Source organism: Pinus tabuliformis, chromosome 6, assembly GCF_031772625.1.
Source record: "Pinus tabuliformis cultivar Carrire ecotype Pingquan chromosome 6, CPIR1, whole genome shotgun sequence".
NCBI classification, from domain to species: Eukaryota; Viridiplantae; Streptophyta; class Pinopsida; order Pinales; family Pinaceae; genus Pinus; species Pinus tabuliformis.
In genome coordinates this window covers 197,152,683-197,177,314 of record NC_142292.1, presented here as the reverse complement: position 1 = coordinate 197,177,314, position 24,632 = coordinate 197,152,683, and the positions used below count along the sequence as shown (strand labels likewise).

General features: G+C 40.2%; 1 protein-coding gene across 20 annotated transcripts in view; it reads right to left on the bottom strand.

Annotated features, from left to right (window-relative positions):
* LOC149258140 (uncharacterized) overlaps window positions 1-24,632 on the bottom strand; it is a 393,208-nt gene that overhangs the window by 18,682 nt on the left and 349,894 nt on the right. For 17 of the 20 annotated variants that reach the window (XM_089414762.1, XM_089414748.1, XM_089414744.1 and 14 more), the window contains 2 exons: window positions 15,956-16,048; window positions 8,385-8,477 (listed from right to left, as the gene is read on the bottom strand). The exons of 1 other annotated variant lie outside the window; for it this stretch is intronic. In XM_089414762.1, coding sequence (XP_089270888.1) covers window positions 8,385-8,477; window positions 15,956-16,048 — 186 coding nt within the window. The remainder of the gene's footprint in view (window positions 1-8,384; window positions 8,478-15,955; window positions 16,049-24,632) is intronic. 2 more of the 20 variants (XM_089414766.1, XM_089414769.1) reach the window with 2 other exon arrangements.

The following is a 24,632-nucleotide window of genomic DNA, read 5'->3' as shown; positions in this document are numbered from 1 at the left end:
GAGCATTCAAAAGAGGATCCGTTGGTCATGCCTCTTCAACCAATGGAAGTGAAGAATCCTTCCTCAGATCAAGAAGATTCTCAGGATGATGAAGAGGAGCAAACATAAGCCCCTGTTGGTAAAGGAAGAACCAGCAGGGAACTTCGTCAGATTTTGCGTGATGCAGAGAACTTCATCAAAGAGCTAAGGAACAGTAAAAGGGAGCGAAAACAGCCAGATAGGTATCAGGGGTTAGTAGCTCAGGATGGAGAGCCTGCCAGCTTCAAGGAGGCAGCTCAACATCAGGTCTGGCTAGATGTGATGGTGGAGGAGTATAACTCCATAATGGTAAACGATGTCTAGGAGGTGGTGTCAAGGCCTTAAGATAGATTTGTGGTAGGTTCAAGATGGATCTACAAGATCAAATATGCTGTGGATGGCAATATTGAAAAATATAAGGCCAGGTTTGTGGCTAAGGGGTGTGCTCAAAAGGAAGGGATTGACTATGAGGAAACCTTCACCCCGGTAGCCAGGTATACATGTATTAGAACCGTGATATTTCTTGCAACCCAGATGGGATGGGAGATCCATCAGATGGATGTCAAGACGACATTTCTGAACGGGGTAATAGAAGAAAAAGTATACATTGAACAATTAGAGAGCTTTGAAACTCATGAGAAGAAGTCTCATGTATGCAAACTGAAAAAAGCCTTGTATGGGCTGAAGTAGGCACCAAGAGTGTGGTATGGTCGAATAGATGGCTAATTGCAGAAGATGGGGTTTGTCAAGAGTGACATGGATCCGAATCTCTACTATTTGGTCGTAGAGAGCAAGCCACTTATCTTAGTATTATATGTGGATGATCTCTTCCTGACAGGATCATCCAGACTCATTGAAGACTGCAAGAAGAATCTAGCCACAGGGTGCGATATGAAGGATCTAGGAGGAATGCACTATTTCTAGGGTTGGAAGTTTGGCAGCAAAAAGGAGAAATCTTCCTTGAGCAAGGAAGGTATGCTACAGAAATTCTGAAAAGGTTCGGGATGGGAGACTGTAGACCTATGGCTACGCCAATGATCACCAACTGGAAGAAGATTGATGCATCAGAAGACAAGGATGTCGATCCCACCCTATACCAACAGCTCATAGGGTCCCTGATGTATCTAGTCAATACCAGGCCAGATATTTAATATGTTGTCAACACCCTCAGTTAGTTCATGGTGGAACCAAAGAGGGCTCATTAGGCAGCAACCAAGCACATTCTTAGGTATTTACAGGGAACAGTTGATTATGGGCTCTTGTACAACAAGGGGAAGGATATCAGGTTGAGTGGATTTACTGATGCAGATTGGGCAGGAAGTTGAGTGGATCGGAAAAGTACCTTTGGGTACTGTTTCAACGTTGGATCAGGAATAACCTCTTGGTGCAGTAGGAAACAAAAGTTTGTGGCTCTAAGCTCGTCTGAGGCAGAATATATGGCAGCATGCACAGCTTCGTGTGAGGCCATATGGCTTAGAAAACTATTGGTAAACCTATTCAGAAGAAATATGGAGGCGACCAGGATCATGTGTGATAATCAAAGTTGCATCAAACTCTCTAAGAATCCAGTATTTCATGATAGGTCAAATCATATTGATATCTGGTGTCACTTTGTCAGAGATTGTTTCCAACGTGGAGCTGAACAGTTGAGCTACACTCCTACAGGGGAACAAGTGGCAGAAAGGACCAACCGCAGCACAGATGCAGAGAGAGTTGCAGTGCAGATGCAGTGTTGCAAGAAAGGACCAACAATAGCACAGATGCAAAGGAAGGTGTAGTGTGGATGCAGTGCTGGAAGAAAGGACCAGCAACAACAAGGATGCAGAGGGGGATGTCGTACAGATGCAGCAGTGGCAGTAGCAGAACCATGGGCAACAGTACAAGATGCAACAGTGCAGAGGATGTTGGGCAGGGAGGCCTAGCATCAGCACAGGTACCGATGTCGGATGATTAGAGTAATACTTAGTGAGTATTGCTAGAGCACAATCCTCGCTAAGAGGGAGTGTTGATATGGGGTAGCATCAGATGTGCTCTAGCCATGAAATTTGGTGGAGAGGTTGGGGCACATGACATATCCAATACCCAGAAAGGGTTTGGGCAGATTCTAAACAGATCAGGAGATATTAAAATAATTAATATTTTTAATGGAGTGCCTAAGTCTAAACTTAGGGAAAATAAAATATTAATGTGTATTAATATGAATTTGTATTAGAATGGTCGAAAAGACATGGATCAAGCCAGATCTAATCTTAGTCGTTGATTAGGGACTTAATCTCGGCCGTTGAGATGTCAACAGAAAAAGTATAAGAGGCATAATTGTCTCGGCATACTTGTGAATGGAAGGGTCCTCAAGTAACACTCTTTGTCTCGGCGTACTCTCTAGGTGTCACTACAGACTCGACATACTTACCAGTGATCTCATTCCAGCATTCTAGACACAGTCAAGATCAAGGTGAAGTAGCAATGATGGACTCGGTCATGATCACTATCTCGGAGTAGCTCACATGCAAGTATAAAATACCTCGTTGATATCGTGATCTCGGTGGAAGTACAAGCAATGGTGCAGCTACAAGAACCTCTGTGGCACTATGATGATGATCTCTATAGTAAGAAGAGGATTGATGTCTTGGTCTTGGAGTGGCCTAGTAGGTCAAGGGTCAAGTGTTGATTTGGGGTAGCATCGAATCTGCTCTAGCCACGAAATTTGGTGGAGAGGTTGGGGCACATGAGATCTCCAATACCCAGAAAGGGTTTGGGCAAATTCTAAATAGATCATGAGATATTAAAATAATTAATATTTTTAATGGAGTCCCTAAGTCTAAACTTAGGGAAAATAAAATATTAATGTGTATTAATATGAATCTGTATTAGAATGGTCCAAAAGACATGGATGAAGCCAGATCTAATCTTAGTCGTTGATTAGGGACTTAATCTCGGCCGTTGAGATGTCAACATAAAAAGTATAAGAGGAGGCTTGAGGGGCACGTGGAGCACACACTGAGGGAGACCAGCCAGTTCAATTTCTAGAGCAGGGTTTGTTGAGAAATTGAACCAGTGGTCTAGAGAGCAGTCAGGAGGCAACAAGTATGAAACAGAGAGACAGGAGATCAACGCAGAAGAGGCAGACGCAGAGCCAGAGGAAGCCATGCAGAGGCAGCAGAGACTGCGCAAAGCCAGAAGGGCCTGCATCATCCACGCAGAGGCTGCAGGAGTGATGCAGAAGCCCAGAGAGGCTGTGCAGAGCCTCAGTAGGCTGACGCAGAGGGTTTCAGGCTGATGTAGAGAGTTTCAGGCTGTAGCGGAGGTCAGTAGGGCCTATGCTGAGTTTAGGAAAGTGCTAGAAGTTTGTCTATCTGTGGGTAAGCCAGGTTGGCACCCTGTTGTACAAGAAAATTGTTGAATAATAAAACCTCCATTGCTGCACCAGTTTTCCCACATTGGGTTTTTCCGAGGATATTACTCCAAAATAACTGTGTCAATGTGTGCATATTTTTGTTTCTGTATTGATGTGATATCTGCGGCAATATTAATTTTAATGTTTGTTAAAGTAATTTCATGAATAACTTATGATGAAATAAGTAGGAAAAGTAGAAATAAGTAGGAAAAGTAAATCAGTTGTTGCAGTGATAGAATTTTCACATCAAGGTCTTGGTATTCGTCAATTGGAATCTCTATAAGAAGAATTGTGTGCGGGTTTTCCTCTCCAAGAGGGAGAGGATTTGGCCCTGGCAGAAAACCAACATCTTGTGTTCTTGTCTCTTTGTTTTAGTAGCAGTTTGATGAAGCAAACATATACACTAATAATAAGAAGAAGATCAAGCTAAGATAAATTGTAAAATCACTTCACAAATTGTTACCATGCCAAGAAGAATCACTCTAACTCTAACTGCCCTGGATTATTCAACAGATGTAAAGTTCATAGAAGACAGAGCTTTCAAAAAATCTCGAGAGATCCCTGCAAGAGATTAGTGATCAGATGTTCCTTTAGTCCAGCAACAACAGGGATCGCAGGTAGAACAAGTAGGGGGACAGTCATAGGATTCAAGTACAGTGACTAGTACCAGCATCTCCTCAAGGGAAGGAGATACAGGAAGTTCTCAGAAGACAAAGTTGCAGGTACAAGTAGAGGAACAAATTGAACCTCCCACCGCCAATGGTAGGACCAGTAGGGAAGTGCATCAGACCTTGAAGGACACAGAAGAGTTTGTCGAAGCTCCTAGAACCAACAAGAGGCAGCACGTGCAACCTGACAGATACCAGGCCTTGCTGGCTCAAGTTGCAGAACCCTCCAGTTTTCAAGAAGCCACACAACATCAGGTGTGTATGGATGCCATGGTAGAAGAATATAGTTCTATCATGAAAAATGATGTTTGGGAGGTGGTGCCTAGACCAAAAGATAGATTAGTTGTAGGTTCCAAATGGATCTACAAGATCAACTACACTACAGATGGCAGTGTAGAGAAGTATAAGGCTAGATTCGTGGCAAAGGAGTATGCACAAAAAGAAGGAATAGACTATGAGGAGACCTTCACCCCAGTTGCCAAATATACCTCTATCAAATCCGTCATATCCCTAACAACGCAGATGGGATGGGAAATTCACTAAATGGACGTCAAGACAACATTCTTGAATGGGGTGATAAAAGAAGAGGTGTACATAGAGCAACCTAAAGGCTTCAAAAATCATGAGAAGCACACTCATGTATGCAGATTGAAGAAAGCCTTGTATGGACTCAAGTCGGCACCCAGAGCGTGGTATGGTTGGATTGACAGTTACTTACAGCAGTTGGGATTCATCAAGAGTCATGCAGATCCCAATCTCTATTATTTGATGGTGGAGAATGAACCTCTCATTCTGGTTTTATATGTAGATGATCTATTTTTGACAGAATCATCGAGGCTCATAGAGGGTTGTAAAAAGAACCTTGCAGCAAAATTCAACATGAAGGATATGGGGCTGATGCACTATTTTTTGGGGTTGGAAGTATGGTAGAAGAATAGGCGAATCTTCCTTGGGCAAGGGAGATATGCTACAGAAATTCTGAAGAGATTCAGAATGCAAGATCACAGGCCCATGGCAACACCCGTGATTACCAACTGGAAAAAGATAGATGCCTCAGGGGATAAGGAAGTCGACCCCCCCTTGTACCAACAACTAATTGGGTCAGTCATGTATCTGGTCAACACCAAACCAGACATTTGCTTCACTGTCAATACCCTTAGTTAGTTCATGGTGGAACCAAAAAGGGTACATTGGGCAGCAGCGATGCACATTCTCAGATATGTGCAGGGAACAGTCGAGCTCGGGTTGAAATATACTTGAGGAGATGACATCAAGTTGAGCGGATTCACAGATGTAGATTGGGCAAGTAGCTCAGTGGACAGGAAAAGTACCTTGGGTACTGCTTCAGTGTTGGATCAGGAAATGATCTCTTGGTGTAGTAGGAAGCAGAAGTCAGTAGCATTGAGCTTAGCAAAAGCAGAATATATGGCGGCTAGCACAACTACATGCGAAGTCATATAGCTTAGGAAATTGTTGGTGAGCTTGTTCAGGAAGAAAATGGGAGCAACCAATGTTTACTATGATAATCAAAGTTGCATAAAACTCTTTGAGAATCCAGTATTTCATGATAGGTCGAACCACATTGATATCAGATGTCATTTCATTAGGGATTGTGTTCAACCTGGGGTAGTTCAATTGCACTGTCTCCACAGGCGATCAGGTAGTAGACATACTTACAAAAGCTCTAGGGAGAGCTAAGTTCATCCAGTTCAGAGAACAGATGGGTATGGTGGAGAATCTGTTTCAATAGATTCTCAATAGCGACAGTTGAGAGGGAGTTGCAGTGTAGATGCAGTGGTTGACAACAGTTCAACAAGGTTAGCAGCATCACAGATGCAACACATATCAAATTTACGCAGTTATTGGTGGGCAGTGATAGCCAGACATCAGCAGTGTGATAGGAGATGGTGCAGAGATAGAGTGATGCTTCAGTGGGTTGCAGCACTAAAACACATTCCTTGCTAAGAGGGAGCGTTGATTTTTGTAGCATCGAATCTGTTCTGGCCACGAAATTTTGTGGAGAGGCTAGAATACATGTATTCTCCAAAACCCAAAAATTGTTTCTGGAAATTCCACCTAGAGACGACTTAATTAAAATAATTAACGTTTTTAATGGTTCTAAAGTCTAAACTTAAGTAATCTGGTTAATTAAAGGGTATTAATTAAGTCATGGTGAGAATCTTCTAGAAGAAGACATGGATTGATTTCTAGTTAATCTTAGCCATCGATTATGTTTTAATCTTGGTCATTGGTGCTCCAACAGAAGATTATAAGAAGAAGTCGATGGGTAGATGGAGAACACACTAGAGCAGATACTCAGTTGCTCAAGCAGATTGATTTTCTCAATGGCTGAAGTTCAGCAAGAGAAAATCGAATCAGAGAGTGAGTTGCAGGTGGGATAGAGAGGGCATCACCATAGTCTGAGAGTGCAGGACAAATCTAAAGGGAGCAGCGCAAAGGAGAGACACAGATCATCAGCATAGAGGGGTTGACGCAGGGCCTACATAGTCAATGCGCAAAGGGTGATGTAGAAAGGCCAGTGAAAGGGGCAGAAGGTCCTCTTTGGGGTCATAGAAACGTTTTGGAGTGTGAGAAATTCACTAGTCAACTTCTCTCAGTACTCTTCCTCTATTTTGTCTTGTACAAAAATTATTGCTGAAGATTAATAAAAGAAACCCTCATATGCTGCACCAGTTTTCCCACATTGGGTTTTTCCAGGAACAATTGTCCAAATATAACTGTCACTATGGTTATATATGTGATTGTAATTTCCTTGTATTTACTTTCTGCGGAATTTTATTTGTGAATGTTGCAGTGTATGTATTTTGATATTTGCCGTAGAAAACTGCAAATAATTTGTTTAAGTAATTTAACAAATAGAAGAAATATTATTAGTTACTGCAGTAGGATTCGAGATCACGAATTTTCACAAAACAGCGATGACAATAGTATACATACAAAATAGAAGTCGTCATAGAATCCTTGACAATATGACATCGAAAGAAGCGTTTTCAGGGAAGAAGCCATGTGTAGACCATTTTCGAATCTTTGGATGCACCGCATATATTCATATTCCAAAAGACAAGTAAAAGAAGTTAGATTCTACAAGTATAAAAGGTATCTTTGTTGGGTATAGACTTTCATCAAGGGCTTATAGAATCTACATCAAAGAAGATAGACGAATTGAAGTTGGTAGAGATGTTATATTTGATGAAAACCATGCCTACAAGAGATCCAAGCATAAATCTCTCAAGTCTGATGAAGAAGATGTACCACTATTTGAAGAAGGGCAACATGACAAGTCACCTACAAATCTAGAGGAAGAAGGTCCAAGTGAACCTATCCAACCTACACTTGTTGAAATTTTGATGTTTTATGTTGTTACAATCACTTAAATCCATAACTTCTTTATGCTGCAAAATAAGTGAAGTAATTGTAGATAGAACATATACCATATAAACCATATGCACAATGGAAGGCAGCCAAGAACTCAATGAGACAAAAAGAAGTTAGGTCAATGACTGGGGCAAAACCCAACCAAATTCTTCTTCTATTAGAAATCAATTGTTCAACAGAGATACAAATTAAATGAGAGAATGAAGAGGTTCACCCAAAACTAAAGAATATCTCTAATAGCAGTAGTTGATGCAAACATTAAATCACTTTAGCTCTCCAAGATTTGCACTTTCTCTTCAAGACTCTCTCTCTCTCTCAATCTTCCTCCAGACTCCCCACCTCTCTCTTTCTCATGTTTGAATTCTCCTTTCACAAGCACAAGTGTATCAAGTGAGGATGAGAGGCACAAATATATAGGAAGAGAAAGGAGGTCAAATTCATGAGGGAGTAACTCCTATGCCTTGAGGAGGAGTTACATATGCCAAAATAGGAGTGTAAATGCCATAAAGGAGACGAGTGTAACTTATGCATTTAAGAGAGAAGTGTAACTTATCATGAAAGAGGTGTAAGAGGAATCTTTTTATGACGAGTCATTAAAGTGTGTAAGAGAATGTAAAAGGTGTGTAAGAGCATTAAAGAGAGGGGAATGAATCCATTAAGAGAGAGAGTAACATATGCATTAATTGAGGGGAGTTACATATGACATGATTGAGTCTCATGATTGAGAGACTTGAATTTCTTTTTAATAATAATATAATAATATCATACTAATAATAATTGTTGTAGAGGTAAATCCCCTCTGCGGACAGAGGCAATCCCTACTAGCCCAAATGGGGTCTAGCAACAATCAAACAACGCTAACACGCAGGTTCCTAATTGCAAATTAAAGGCCAATGATAAGGGCCTACCTGGATTCCAACGCTAGTACTTGTAGAAGAGTCGTTGCTCCTGTTCCTTTGCTCTGGCTGATCACAATCCCCACGATCCTCGTGAACGGACACCTGCACATGCAAAGAACGACACAAACACAAGCATAAAATCCAATAGATGCAACTATATATCAGTCAGAAAGGATATAACTCAATCATCATTACAAAGACAATAAGAGTGGAACCATAATGATAGTCGTCTATCATTGATAAACAACAAAGAAGAATACAACCATAGTTCTGACGTCAAATCCTCCTTTGGCTAGGTGATCAGCAATACATGCCTTGCAAAGCTTGTTGGGAATGGGGAACAAGCCTCTCTCTCCTTGGTCACTTGGATAAGAATCTCCTCACTTAAGATTTAGCCTCATGGGAATGAATAGGGCTCCTTGTAGCATGAACTTGGCAATTCTCAGACTTTGAGACTTAGAATTTCGAACTTGGAGACTAACTTGTCAAAGGCAAAAGGACAAGCTTTTATAGATAGAGGAGAAGGAGTTAGAGTCATCCACAAGATTCATGGGATTGGCTTTATCACTAAGAAGCTTCCATGAGAGGTGAAGAACTACTTCCCTTCTATGGAGATTCGAAGCCCAACTGAACTAACTCAAGATGGAATCAGTTCATGAATAGGTTAGGAAGAACCTCTGTAAGCTTGTTTGTTAAAAACGTTACCCAACAGGGCTGGCGCGAGTGCGACTCTGAGACAGAGCGCCAGCTGGCGCGCCCTCTTTGGAGGATTTCCCGCATTGGCGCGAGTGATACACAGTGGAACCGCGCCAATGGAAAAAGGGCTATTTTTATGGGTATTTTGCAGAAGGTGTCTTCAGGGCATATGAAGTACATACTCAAGGGGATACAATGCAAGTGTTTCCAGGTCATGTCACTTCTCACAAGTCCCGGAATAAGTCCTCCAAGGTGCGGGAGAAGGGGGTAATAGGGACGGTGACAAATTACTGTGTAACAGATGCCCCCTAAAGCATGAAGCCCGAGAGAGAGAGGGGTGAAATGCTTTACAAGAACATGGCCAACTGAAAACACTGCCGCCGGAGAACCTGCATGAAGAAGTACAACTGATATCTCAAGTACATGATATATGTGGTATGGGCGCAGCCATTCATAGCAGAGTACATAAAAATCCAGATCCAAGGTATGGACGCAGCCATCCAGTAAGGATCGATAAGTAGACTCAGGCATGGTCGCAGCCATCCAGTGAATGAGTCATGTAATGATCATAATAATCCACAAAATCGCAACCTGGATCTCAACAGACAAAATCCAGGGTCTTGTGCTCCATCTCGACCCGAACAAAGTACAAGTTCAAGCATGCGAATATGGGAGTCGAAGTCGAACATGCAAGAACATCGTCTGATTACCAGTCAATGATGAAAACTGTTAACAGACGCGAGAGGTACCACCAATAATGACAATGGTCCTCAAGGTACTATAGGTACAATCTACGGCGTGCGAATCAGTGAGTCGGCGTCGAACACCCGTAGAATCATTCGATCGGAGGCCAATGATGAAAACCTCGCGTCGAACACGAAGAACCTGCCATTGAGGCATGCAGGCTCCAAGGCACCTGAAGGGAGTCTCTAGGTCAACTTCCTGGATAATGAGCTGAAGTCGACAGGAAGTGACCTTGATCGAAGGTGGGCCATAATGTTTCCCACATCATCGACACGAGACAAAGAAGGATAAGATGTTTTGTGTGAGGTATTAGAGGGAGGTTGAGTATTCTGCAGAGGTCAACTTCTCTTGAACATATTGGCGGCACGACAGTGGACTTGGCAGTATTTGACATCAAATGATCAAGGGTCATGGTGACGAGGTAATGAGCAGATGAGAGGTCAAACAGGATAACCCAAACCCATGGAGGTAAGCGTAAAAACAAGATGAGATGTCCCCACCCAGACACGAATGCAGACAAGTGCCATGTTCAAGAGCGACATACTGCCGACACGACAACGATTGTGGTTCCATTTTCCCCACCATTTCTGGCGAGTACCCCAGTTATTTTTATCAACAAGCTTGACGGGGATAGCATATGCTTGTAAGGCGTCATTTCGACGGAATCCAATGTCATCAAGTTTTAACGAGCCTAACAGAGGAAGAACTCGGCGTCTTTTCATGTTTAGAGAGTTCGAAAAGACAGCGGAAAAGGAAACTCCAGGGGTGTCCTTTTTCTTAAAGTTGTGTCTCTCGAGCCCGAAAAAGTATAAAACAATGCTTGAAAGAACCGCCCGACCATTACAATCGAGGAGTACATTTCGTGAGTAGTGATTCCAATCTGAAAAAGTAAAAAAGCGATCGAAACCACGTCGCTTCGTAACTGTTAACGAACCTGAAACGACAAGGGTCCGACAATCTTTTCGTCTTTACACGGTCGGAAAAGGGTTTAAAGACGACCGCCTCTCATTTACGTTTAACGAGTCAAGAGGAATAACTCGGCAATCTTTTCATATTTAGACGGTCAGAAAAGAGCTAAAAGCAGACCTCCATTTTTATTCTCTTTAACGAGTCAAAAAGGGAAAAATACTCGGCAATCTTTTCATATTTTACGAGTCAGAAAAGAGCTTAAAGGTGACTCGTCCTGGAGGAACGAGTGGTATAAAGGGCAGCAACTGGTTCCGACAATGGTGGAACTGCTCAAAACATATAATGGTCAAGAGGCTGGCTAACAAAACCACTCATAACTGCGGTCCCTCAGGAAAGGTAAAACAACCAAGTGAAAGCATATGATCGGCCAAAGAGATGGTGGCGATGAAATGAAAACGACCAAGGCTCATCTAGTAGAATTTAGCGGATAAAGCAACAATCACAAGATGTGAATTAGGTATGGGTTCATTTTACACAAGCTTGAACCATGGAGAACTCTGCTTGAATTCGGTTTCATGTTTACACAAGCTTGAAACGAAAAACTATGCTTGTTATAAGTTCGCATGCCCCCAGCATAATGACGCAAAACAAGGTACATGCCCCCCAAGCTTCATTGCATTCAACAAAGTGGATGGAATGAAGGTTCACTTTCGAGATCTTGGAAAGACTCGACTTGGATTTTACGAAATCTTAATCAAAGTCTCGATTTGGAAAGGGAGGAGTCGTTTCATTTTTTAATGAGGTTGACATAGGAAAAGAACTATCCTCAGAACCCTTATTTCATTTTTTAACAAGGTCGACATAAGATCAAAACTATCCTCGTAACCCTCGTTTCATTTTTTAACGAGCTTGACACAAGATCAGGAACTATGCTCGACCAGACCCAGTTTCATTTTTTAAGGAGCTTGACATAGGAAAGTGAACTATGCTCCGCACAACCTAGTTTCATTTTTTAACGAGGTCGACACAAGATCAAAAACTATCCTCGGACACCTTGTTTCGTTTTTTAACGAGGTCGTCACAAGATCAAAACTATCCTCGGGACACATTGTTTCGTTTTTTAACGAGGTCGCCACAAGATCAAAACTATCATCGGACACCTAGTTTCATTTGTTAAGGAGCTTGACACAGGGAAGGAACTATGCTCCCCCGAACTTCATCATAATGAACAAGAAGTCGGGGCTTCCAAAAGTGCCACTCCCAGTGGAAGGACAACATCTCAAAAGTCAGAACCCAATGCCCCCAGGACACTACGAACAACGGCGGCATCACTGGATACAGGCACGTGATAAGTGGCCACGTAGTTGATCTGTGGTGGGGCAGATACAACTGGTGGATAAAAACCAGGAGGGGATGGCAGCTGCGCAGGAGGCACCGGGGGACTAAAGAATGATAATTGATCTATAGTCACGATTCTTCCGTAGTGTGGAAAACAAACCACACGGAAAAGTGAAGAGACAAGGGCCCCCATGGCATAAACATAGTCACGGCCAAGGAGAAGACTGAAATCTAAAGCACCTTGGACAACTAGCACGTCTATATAGACGGTTTTGCCTCCCAAAGTAATAGGAAACTTTGGGAGGATCCCTAAAGGTTGACTGGTTCCTCCGTCAAATGCTAACAGATTCTGTGCGACCGGCACAAGCTAGGGGGAGCCCAAAGCTTGCCAAGTAGTGGAAGGCATAAGACTGACAGATGCACCCTCATCCAAAACAGTGCTAGGTATGACCTTATCATAGGCATGTACTGTAATCTGGAAAGGCACATCAGATGGAAGGCGGAAGGTGGTCAAACGGCTCCAGTCGAAGGAAACGACTGAACTACTTGGTGGGGGAATCGTATGATTGCCCCCTTGCGCTACAGGAGACGAAGAAGGACCCTCTTGATCAGCGAGGATAGGAGGGTCGTTCTGAGACTCAGGAGAATCTGACGAGACGAGAAGAACATGAGCAGTAGAATCATGATGCTCCTTCGGAACAGAGTAATCAACAGGTGGTGAACCCAAGTCGACACTCTCTCCGACCAATGGTTGGTCTGGAGCAGGCTTGGCGCAACCACGTTCGGAAGGAGGACAGACAAGAGAAGAATCTAAGTCGATCTCTTTGTCCACAGGGAGGGGGTCAAAAGAGAGCTTCTGATAACCAACAGGAAGTTGGGGTGAAGAAGCTGTAAGACTTTCCAAAACAACGGAAGCTTTATCCATGAGCGGACAAAGGTGAAGGGGATGATTGCCTTCACATAGTCTACAGGGGATTCGAATCTTCCCTTTCTTCTGAATGTTGTCAGTTGATAGGGTGGCATCGCCATGAACTTCAGAGGATGATGAGGGACGAGCGAGATCACAAGACCATACTTCAAGGATCCTGGGAATGCCAGGACAATCACGAAGAAGGTGGTCATCCTTGCACAATCTACAAGGAAATTTGACCTTCCACGGAGGAGTAGAAGGTGGCTCAACTTGAGTTGTACTTTTAACCTCTCGCCTAGGAGACTTCTTCTTCTTCTTAGCCACCTGGTTACTTGAATCTAGACTTTCACCAGGCGAAGTAGAAGATGAGGATGCAGAAACAGGCGAATAAGGGGAGAGTCCACCTTAGAATCAACATGATGTTGTTCGGGTGGAGGAACTGATTGACCAGCAGTTGAGACGGTAGGGACCAGAGAGGTTAAGAACAACCAAACAGGCAACCCAACAGTTAACCCAGGAAGGGACAACGTTGCCATGTAAGGAGCACCAACATTTCCAAAAGGAGGGAAATGACCAGGATTCCCTTCAGAGGGGATGCCTGGGTTGGTAAACTCCAGAAAAGTTGCCATCACAAACAAGAAAGACCCTACTCAAACTAACGCAAACAAGATCTAACCAGGGAAATGTGAATCGTGGCCGAATAAATTTTAAGACGCAAGGACATAACTTGACCTTTTCATTTTTTAAGAGTCGAGAAAAGGACAAAAAGATGACTCTAGTCGCCTTCGAATGTTTAATGAGCCTAAAGTGACAAGTGCTGAGATGGACCTTTTCTTTTAGGGAGTCCGAAAAGGAACGAAAGTGACTACTCTGAAGAAACTAGGCAAAAGGTTTACCAGACAATCCATAAAACTGCATATACACCTTGGCAGTCATGTGAAAACCAAGGACTTTCCGTACGGCAGTCAATCTTCCCGAATGCTGTGTTCGGTGCGTTACGGCCTGTAAGGCGGCAGACACGGCTTCCTATGGATAAAGGATGATAACCTAGTGGGGTCTCCCCATATACTCGACGGTACGTGGGAGTTCAAATTCGTACTAGACCACTATTGCGTCACGGAAGGAGGAATCACCCAACCTTGAGTGAAACAAAAGTGACTAGGTTTAACAACGCCAGAGCACGTCTCTAGCCTAGACCTCTAAATGTGTGCGTTATGTTTCAATGCGTTGTTAGATTCATTCAGTTCATTTTAAAGTTGATTTTGTATTAGGTTTCAGTTTTCAGGCCTTACCGTATGTAATCTCTCAAAATTCCCTAAATGCAAACTATATGCCAAAATATGTCATTTCATTCGATGAATGCTAGTTACTAGAGGGTTTGAGAGCTTTCACGCAAACGAAATGATCACAAAACAACAAAGAACTTCCATAATGCAGCTAATGGAAATTAACAAACTTTTCTTTAAGATCAGTAATCACTAATCAAAATGAAAAGCTCTTATTCTCATCAACTAATACAAAGCAAAAGAGATTTTTTCTTTTATGTTGATGGAAAAATGCACTAAACAAACTTTGAGAAATGATAACAAACAAATTCTACTCAATACAAGCACATTCAAATCCCTAAATCACAAAGCAAACCTCCAAAGAACGAGAAAAGTCCCAAAGACACCAATGAGCCGTGTAATCTAGGCTCAAAGTGAAACAAAGCGGAATTCAAGTGAAAACAAAGCAAGTCACCCAAATAATGCAATAAAACAATTAACAACCACTAAACGAGTGCAAGGGAGCAATCAGAAAGTTGACTGGACTAATAGAAGACCAAAACTCCTAATGAAGGCTCGACACACAAAGCCACTAGATGCCCTAGGGCTAGAAATGTGAAATCGATAGAAAATGGCAAACATCCAAAGGGTAAAGGTAATCTATGCACAATTCATTTGAAAAATATTCAAATATAATCTATGCACATCCTGAAAATGAAAATTCTAATTATGCAAGTGTGATCTATGCAAGAGAATTCTCATACACAAGATGATTCTAATGTAATCCAAGAACCAATCAAGTGCAAATCAAGAAAATTGGGTGAAAGTTCCAAAGATCAAAAAATAAAAACATTCAAAGGCGATCAACACTCATACACAATTTAGCCCCCCCCCGGGGAATGAGGGGGAAATTTTTTTGCAAAAACAAAAGTAAAAAGATGCAAAATTGTGAAAAGACTGGGGCAAACCTCCAAGTAATGACCAAAGGAAATCAAATTAAGAATTTCTCAAAAAACGATACTCAAAACCAATCAAACAAGACTCCAACACACTCAAGTAGTCGAAAAAAAGGTACCCAGAACAAAAACCAAGCTCAGGAGGCTCAGAAACAAGCAAACTTCAAAAGTTCCCAAGCCTGGCGCGACTGTCAGGCTGAAAATACCACCTTTCAGTGATTGGCGCAAGTTGTCAATGTGTAACTGGCGCCAATGGGCGCAACTGTAATGCTATAAAAGAGCGCCAACCGAGTTTGCTATGGAAAAATAAAAAACAAACGAGCCAAAGCTAAGTCAACAGTACCCAGGTACACCAAGGGGCAAGAAGCAACACAGGGACTCAACCCAGAAAGCTAGTCAAGCAGGAGAAACCAAGAAACAACCAAGAAACAAGGCAAGTTCCAAGGCGTTCAGCTCGTAAACCAAACCGGAGATGGACTGAAGTGGCGTTGATCTACTTTGCTAATGCAAAGCAATAGCATTTCGAAGGCTACCTGGCCGTACTTCAGGCTCTGTCTAAAGTTAACAAATCAAACAACAAGACAAAACAATCAACAAGACAAAAAGCCAACTCCCCTGTGGAGTCGCCAAATTGTTGTGGAGGTAAATCCCCTCTGCGGACAGACGCAATCCCTACTAGCCCAAATGGGGTGTAGCAACAATCAAACAACGCTAACACGCAGGTTCTTAATTCCAAATTAAAGGCCAATGATGAGGGCCTACCTGGATTCCAACGCTAGTACTTGTAGAAGAGTCGTCGCTCCCGTTCCTTTGCTCCGGCTGGTCACAATCCCCACGATCCTCGTGAACGGACACCTGCACATGCAAAGAACGACACAAACACAAGCATAAAATCCAATAGATGCAACTATATATCAGTCAGAAAGGATATAACTCAATCATCATTACAAAGACAATAAGAGTGGAACCATAATGATAGTCGTCTATTATTGATAAACAACAAAGAAGAATACAACCATAGTTCTGACGTCAAATCCTCCTTTGGCTGGGTGACCAGCAACACATGCCTTGCAAAGCTTGTTGGGAATGGGGAACAAGCCTCTCTCTCCTTGGTCACTTGGATAAGTATCTCCTCACTTAAGATTTAGCCTCATGGGAATGAATAGGGCTCCTTGTAGCATGAACTTGGCAATTTTCAGACTTTGAGACTTAGAATTTCAAACTTGGAGACTAACTTGTCAAAGGCAAAAGGACAAGCTTTTATAGATAGAGGAGAAGGAGTTAGGGTCATCCACAAGATTCATGGGATTGGCTTTATCACTAAGAAGCTTCCATGAGACGTGGAGAACTACTTCCCTTCTATGGAGATTCGAAGCCCAACTAAACTAACTTAAGATGGAATCAGTTCATGAATAGGTTAGGAAGAACCTTCGTAAGCTTGTTTGTTAAAAACGTTACCCAACAGGGCTGGCGCGAGTGCGACTCTGAGACAGAGCTCCAGTTGGCGCACCCTCTTTGGAGGATTTCCCCCATTGGCGCGAGTGATACACAGTGGAACCGCGCCAATGGAAAAAGGGCTATTTTTATGGGTATTTTGCAGAAGGTGTCTTCAGGGCATATGAAGTACATACTCAAGGGGATACAATGCAAGTGTTTCCAGGTCATGTCACTTCTCACAAGTCCCAGATAAGTCCTCCAAGGTGCGGGAGAAGGGGGTAACAGGGATGGTGACAAATTACTGTGTAACAATAATAATAATAATGATAATATTGATGATTAAGTCGAAATTGAACTATTGGGATTGATTAAAGATCAAAAGGGATTTTCCATCAATAATATTTGATTACCAATTGATGCAAGGTGATTTACTATTGTTGGAAAGTCATACTTGAGACTTTCATTTTTTAGAAATTCTATTTTTAGAAATTCTATTTTTAGACTTATTATTTTTAGAAATTCATCCCTGAGCTGCCAATTTTCAACACTCCCTCTCAGCTAGGGGAGAATTTCTTTCCGCAATAAAGATCTTTGTTTTCTTTGCTTATCTCTGTTCATCTCTACTTTGTATAATCTGGAAAAATGATGTCTCACTCTAATGAAGAAGAATCATCATAGGGGAGATTCATCCATCATCTTATATTCACTTGGGGGGATTGCCACTTGCCAACATATGACAAGGATCTCGCACAACCAAGTCTCATCTCTACTTGGGGGTTGTTGACCACTACGTGTCAACTACCCATAGCAGTACACCCCCTTTTTTCGCAAAAGGGATAGCGCTTAATCGACATGTCCGTGCCATTCGACAGTCATCATCGACCTAATCATGTTATGTTGTAAACCCAGTCTGCATGTGTAACTTGTAAATAATCTTAGCAGATCTGAGTCATGTATGTAAATTGCCTAGGTAAACCTAATTTTCTAGTGATAATCTATGTTCTGGAAGGTTTTTTGTCTCACCGATCCATGATCGGCAGAGTTTTCCTTCAGCGTAATCCTAAAGTCGGAATGAATTTTGTCATTAGAATCTTAGGGGAATCCTAGTGTGCTTCGAGTCTATGTAAAAGTAATTTGGAAATAATTCTAACTATTTGGTTAGGTTATTACAAGTTGCTTGATCCGCTAGATTATGTTTGTGTCGCAGAACTGGGTGGTCTATGAGGGTCTATGTCAAATGGGTTTTCCCCCTTGAGATGTAAAATTGTAAAAATCATGATGTAAAGTGTCTTGAGGGTTAGAAAATGTTTTATCCCCTCATAAGTCCTAAGTCCTAGGTCCTAGGTGATTTTTCCAAAGGCTAAGTTCGATGATCCAAAAATAAAAAAATTAAAAATTAACTAAATAAAAATAATAAAAGATTAAAAAATAAATAAATAATTAAAATTAATAAATAAATAATTAAAATTAAAAAATTAAAAAATAAAATAAAATAATAATAAGTCAAAGTTTTGAGAAAATAAATGCAAGGTTTTAATTTTTTAATATATTAAAATGCATTTAAAATTTCGATGGATGAGATTAAAAGGGATTTTGATCCTCATCGACGGTCGAGATTAGTTTGACATGGATCACTCGAACTAGCCGTTGGGAATTTTTCTTTTAAATAGGGTGTTAGGGGTCATTTGATATCATTCGATCTGTGAGTCTTGTGCTGAAAAAAGCTCTCTTGTAACCTTTTTCTTGTGCAATAAAGAAAGACTTTGGGGTTGAAATCTTGTTGGTGTTACTCTCCTGAAATGTTGTAAGCTATTTCATTTTTCTGCATAAATTTAATTTCAGCCATTGGTAATAGCTTGTTGAAGAGTGATGTTGAACACAGGTATCTTGTTCACTCACTAGGGTTTAGATAGTAATAAAATTTCTGAAAATTGTTGAAGTGAGCTGCGCAGGAAATCTAGATTGTGAAGATCAGCAGGTGTTTGGGGAAGTTCTCAGTTGAACCGGCCAACTCCCGCAAAGCATTTTCCTGAAGAGCCCAGCCAGTTTCGATTCTGGGTCTATCATTTAAGTTTATCTTTTGAATGCATGAGAGAATTTTTGAAGTATCTCATAGTATATCTAACATTCTGAAAATATTTCTGTGGATTATTGACAAATCTGGCTGCTTAGAGTCATAAATTTGTGAATGTTGTAATTTAGTTGGTTCTTAGGGTTTTTAAGGGTTTCATTTATTTTTTACATTTTCAGGTTCTGGCTGTTTGTTTTCATTGTTTTCAGGTTGCAGGTACAGGTTTTCAATTTTTCTAAAGAGGGTCAGCTATCTGCTTGCTGGGGTTTCATTTCCGTAGGAAAATTTTCGAATTTTTTTTTAGAAGACCCTCCTGGATTGCTACCAAGTTTCAGCATTGTCATCTTTTAGCTCAGCTTTCTATCTATCAGCTCTTGCAGAAAAATCTGAAACAGAGAATTTAAATCTCTTTGATTTTATGGAAAGTTTCAAGGGTTTTCCAGGGTAGTTTGTTTGCTACTGCCTGGGGTCTTCAAATTTTTTTGGGAAAAATTTCGAAATTTCTTTTCTTCGAGTGTCCAAACCCTTGGACCTGCATTTCTCCAGATTTACGCTGGTTCCCATTTCATTGTGGCTCCCAAACCTACGTGTTATCAATCAAAATCTGCGTCCATTTCAACGGTTACTCTCTCACGCCGCTGCCATCCTCACATTGCAGCGTTCAAACTTCTGTGTCCATCCCTCACCTGTTGCCAGCCTCAACATATAGCCCGCTCTAATCTTCTGCAACCTCACATCCATCTATCCTGGCCCCCTTCTTCATTTGCGTGCTCCAAAACCAGCTCCATTCCCACGCATTTACATAGCCTACCCTCATCTCCTTCGCTGTGGCAGCCATTTGACTTCATCAAAGTCTCCACCTGCAAACACACATTTCACTTTTCCGTCGAGCAGCATTCAGCTCTCTCAGCATAACCAGCGTGCTACCATAATCCTACGGATTTCATTCTCCTCCACGCAAATCTGCGTCCTTCGCTGCCTCTCATCCAGCTATCTCTTTCAGCGTCATACCTGCCCAATTCTCAGCTGCCTTAGCTTCTCCCTGCGTGTTTTCTTCCTGTCGTCCAGAACCTGTTCACATTGCGCACAAGAACTCAAGTATTTTGATTTTTTTTAGATGCGTTTCATGATTTAACTTAGGGTTAATATTTTTTAGATTTAAATTTTTTATATAGGTTTTAGTTTAAATATTTTATTTAAATTTTAGAAGTTAGAACTCTATATAATAAAAAAGGACAATTCGATTAAGTTTTAGGTTTTGAATTAGATTGATTTATTTTTTTAGATTAGATTGTTTTAGTCCACGTATATATGTTAGTGTGGGATAGTTAGGGTAAAGTTAGATTACTTTAATAATTAGATTTTAAATTTTAGTTTTAATTTTAGATTTGTTTAATTTTGTTTAGTTTTTTCATTTAACTAAAGAATATAACAATAAAAAAAAAATCATAAAAATTATAAAAAGCATAAAGAGTTTCTTTTAGTTTATTAGATTTTAATTTTATTTAGGGTTTAGATTTATTTAGTTTTGTTTAATTTTTTACATTCAAAAAAAAAAAAAAAAAATCTCAAAAAAAAAGCATAAAAAGTAAGCCTTAGACCTTTTTATTTTATAATTTAGATTTTTAGTTTTATTTATTTAGACTTTGTTTTGTTTTAATCTTAAAACTTTATAAAAATAATAATAAAAATATATATATAATAAAATCATAAAGAGTTGTTTTGTTTGAAATATTTTGTGTCGCATTTAGTCTTAGCATATTTTTGTCACATTTCCAAATTTTGGTATGTTTCGCCAAGGCTAATAGATTTTTGATGTGGGATTAATATTTATTATTTTTATGTGGTTAAACATGCTTAAATGTTCATTTGAAGATTAGCTATATGAAAGTGATAATTGGTTAGCATTTAAAATTTGCGTGGTTATTTAAAGCATTTATCTTTTGAAATTTTAATTGCTGGATCATTATTAAGGCGTTGTACTTTTGTTGAATATCTGGCATTTTGCTTGGGTTATTTGATGACAAATGATTGTTAATGGTGGAATTACAAAGTTCATATTTTTGCAGCATTTGATAAAGTTATAAACAATTATTTAATCATTAACGCCATAAAGCACTGGTACATTAACTTCTAAAATCAATCAATTGCTAATTTGCCTTGTTGTGTCTCCCAACCCAACTGGTCCACAGTTGGTCATCCTTTGTCCCATAGGGTCTACCCCCCTTAGCCACGGGAGACGACTTAAACGGAGAGATCAGGGATCAGGGTGACAGCCCCCGGTCTGAGCGTTGTCATGACAACTTGTGCGACAACAAGGGGATCCACTTGTCAACACATGACAAGGATCTCGAACATCTAAGGCTCATCTTTGCTTAAGAGGATCCACTTGTCAACACATAGCAAGGATCTCGCACGTCCAAGGCTCATCACTGCTTGGAGGAATCCACTTGTCAACACAATGCAAGGATCTCACACATCCAAGTCTTATTAGATGTCAAGTGGTGGAATACATGCATCTCAGACTAGTCACATAGATAAGTCTCACTACACCTATTGGCCAAATAAGTGGCTCTTCCCACGTCTCAGACTGTGGGTTGGATGCATATTGAAGCCTACTCTTGTGGCACACACTACACAAGAGGTCCCTCATCCTCAGGAGCTTTTCGGCATCATTCCCTAACCCTGTGAGCTCTAACAGATGGGAAAGGCAGCACAGTGTCCTCGATCAATTGTGACTAGAGCCTGGAAGGGTCACGTCCATAAGTCCAAGTTGCTCTCTAAAAACCAATGACTTTCCTTTCGGTAAAAGCCTGGTAAGAATGTCAGCTATCTGATCATTAGTCACAATATGATGGAGCCTCCCTGCTCCTCTCTGCACCATATCCCGGATATAGTGATATTTGATCTCAATGTGTTTGGACTTGTCATGGAACATAGGATTTTCTGCAAGACAAATCCCACTCTTAACGTCACAGTGAATTACTATTGTATCCAAAACATGCTCAAACAACTCTCTAAAGAGCTTCTTCAGCCATACTACCTCACAACTAGCCATGCTAGCAACAATGTACTAAGTTTCAGCCGTGTTTGGGGCTACCAACTTTTGCTTCTGACTCATCCAAGATATCATGGCAGAGCCTAAGCTGAAGTAGCACCCAGATGTGCTTTTTCTATCGGTAGAGTTAACAGTCCAATCATCATCTGAGTATCCATGTAGTCTTATATCACCGACCGAGATTGGTGGTCCCGTGCAGGTATCTCAACACATGTTTTACAGTAATCCAATGTGCATGAGATGGTTTAATCATATAATGGATCAGAGTATTGAGCGCAAAACATATGTCTAGTCTAGTGTTCACTAAGAACATCAGTGCCCCAATCAGTTGGCAATACTCAAAAGGATTTTCCAAATTAGGACCTACAACTTCACCACATAGCTTCTTGAAATTCATTTCCATTGGAGAATTCATGGACATGGATTACATCGTACCAAATCATTCTAGTAGCTTCACAAACATGTTTTCCTTGAGAAAGGAAAATCTCACCCAATGTTATCATAACCGAACTGGTGATCGAACTGAAAAACCTTCTGGACTGGGAACTGGTCAGAACCAGACTGGAACCAGTAAAAAACCGTAAAAAAAAAGAAAGCGGTTTACCAAAAACACATAAAATATTCATATTTTAAAGAAAAATATATATATTCATGTTCATCCATATGAATCCAAACCATTTATACACAAGTATGCAAAAGTTCTCATTTACATAGCATGTAAGGGTGCACATAACCAAAATAACATCGAGTGCAATCCATCTATGAACCGAAAATACATCAACAAATAGGCTCTAGATGACCTCTAACAGCTAAAAAAATCATGCTACAATGAATTCCTACATATCATCAAAATCCTTGCATATATTGGGGTCTTCGCCATCAATATAACCATTTAGATATTAAAATAAAATAGAAAAAATGTAGCATGTCATGTCAAAATTTTGCTTGAGTGATGGGTACATTTTTATTAGAGTCATGATAGAGGAGTTCAACAAACAATTCCACTAACATCAAAGTACATAGAGGACTTGGTGCTCTTTATTAAATACTAGTTCCATACCCTCATACATGACAAAATCCAATGGAACCGTTGCAATCCCCCCAATCCTTAAATCCTGAAACACTGTTAAGTCTACTAGATTTTGAGTGAAATCTAAAATTCTACTTTCTCCATATGAAATCCAATGAGGTTGGAACCACTCTCAAACATCCTGAGTTATTTCATGGTAATGTTAAAAATTTAAGTAAAAGGATGAAAATGAAAATTTAAGGAAAAAGTCACGTTTACTTTAAGAATCTAACATTACCATGAATTGCATAGCGATACTAGGGACATAGACTTGATTATTAGGCCGAGGGCCATATACTTGAATAGTAGGCTAGCCTAGGGGAGAGTAAGAAGTGGGCCAACCAACTAAAAAATCAAAAAATCAAAAATAAAAAGGCAAATTTTTTTTGCATGGAACCGGCCCTGCACTGGCCGGTTCAGTACCGAACCTGGCTATTTTGGTTTGGAGGTCCGGTTCAAACCGGTTTTGGGCCAAAAACAGTCAGACTTACTAGTGGACCGGTCGGTTCCACCAGTTCTGATAACACTGGAAGAATAATCAATGATCTATAAAGATAAATATAAACAAGAGCAGTGACATATAGAAACAACATAAGACTTGAAAATACTTATTTTTTAATGTTAGCTCCCTCTTGATTCAACCTCTATAAGTTACCACTGTCCATCAATCATATCAATATGTCGTTGGTAGAAGAAATGCATCTTCTTGAACACCACTTGGCAAACCCCATCATGATCCACTCTAATCTCAGGCATTTCGGAAACCATCTTTTTCACATGAGGTAATGTTTTATAGTGAAGATGAGTGAATCTTTTGTGCCACAGTCTATAATGATGATTACTTATCATGAACCAATGCATGGATAGATCTTCCATTAATTTTATAAAGATCTTCAAATCTTGATACCATAGTGAAGGCATGTAAAAATAATTATACATATTGACTTCATTGTCTGCAATGATATTAGATATAATCCATCTTTAATCACTGCAAAAGAACTTAGTTTAGAAAACTATCATAATCCATCTTTTGCAAAAGTCATGATCCTTACCTACAACCACAATTGTCAATAAACTCTAATATCAAAATTACTAAAACCCATAAGATTATGTCATTTCTCATATAATGTGAGAGAATTAAAGTCAATCTATCTTCAACATTAAATTTCTATCAGTTATTCTTTCATAACCTTCTATGCATTATACTTTTTTACAAGACAACACCTTTTTGCACATGCATAAACATAATTAAAAGTATTATTTAATTTTACATGCATCAACAAATACCAAAACCATAATTATCAAACACATGCAACACCTTAATTTTAAATCAGGTACATACAAAACTTCCTGATCCAGATAAAAAGAAACAAAACCAAATCATTTTATAGGATATGTAGTGTTATGCAACCAGCTCATAAAATAGAAGCAAAGATAGATCAACGACTTCAAAATCAGTCTCTTTGAGGGGGAAACCTCCTTTACATTACACAAATGAACAATTCTTCGATGATTCAAATGACAAAACCTCATTACTATATATAAGAGTCTAAGGGGTCATAATATAATCAGCGTTGACATAACAATAATAATGTAAGGGCACAACAATAACAATAGTGGGCTTCTATGGGGTACACCAATAACAATGAGGGAATACACTAGTATTATAGAGACCTAACATGCCCCTCTCCTTCAAAAAAAAGTGTTGTCCTCAACACTTGAATAGTTTTGGATGGTTCTGTATAAAATTCCCATCCTCCCATGTGGAATCTTTCACAGGTAAGTTCTTCCAAGAAAGAGTTAT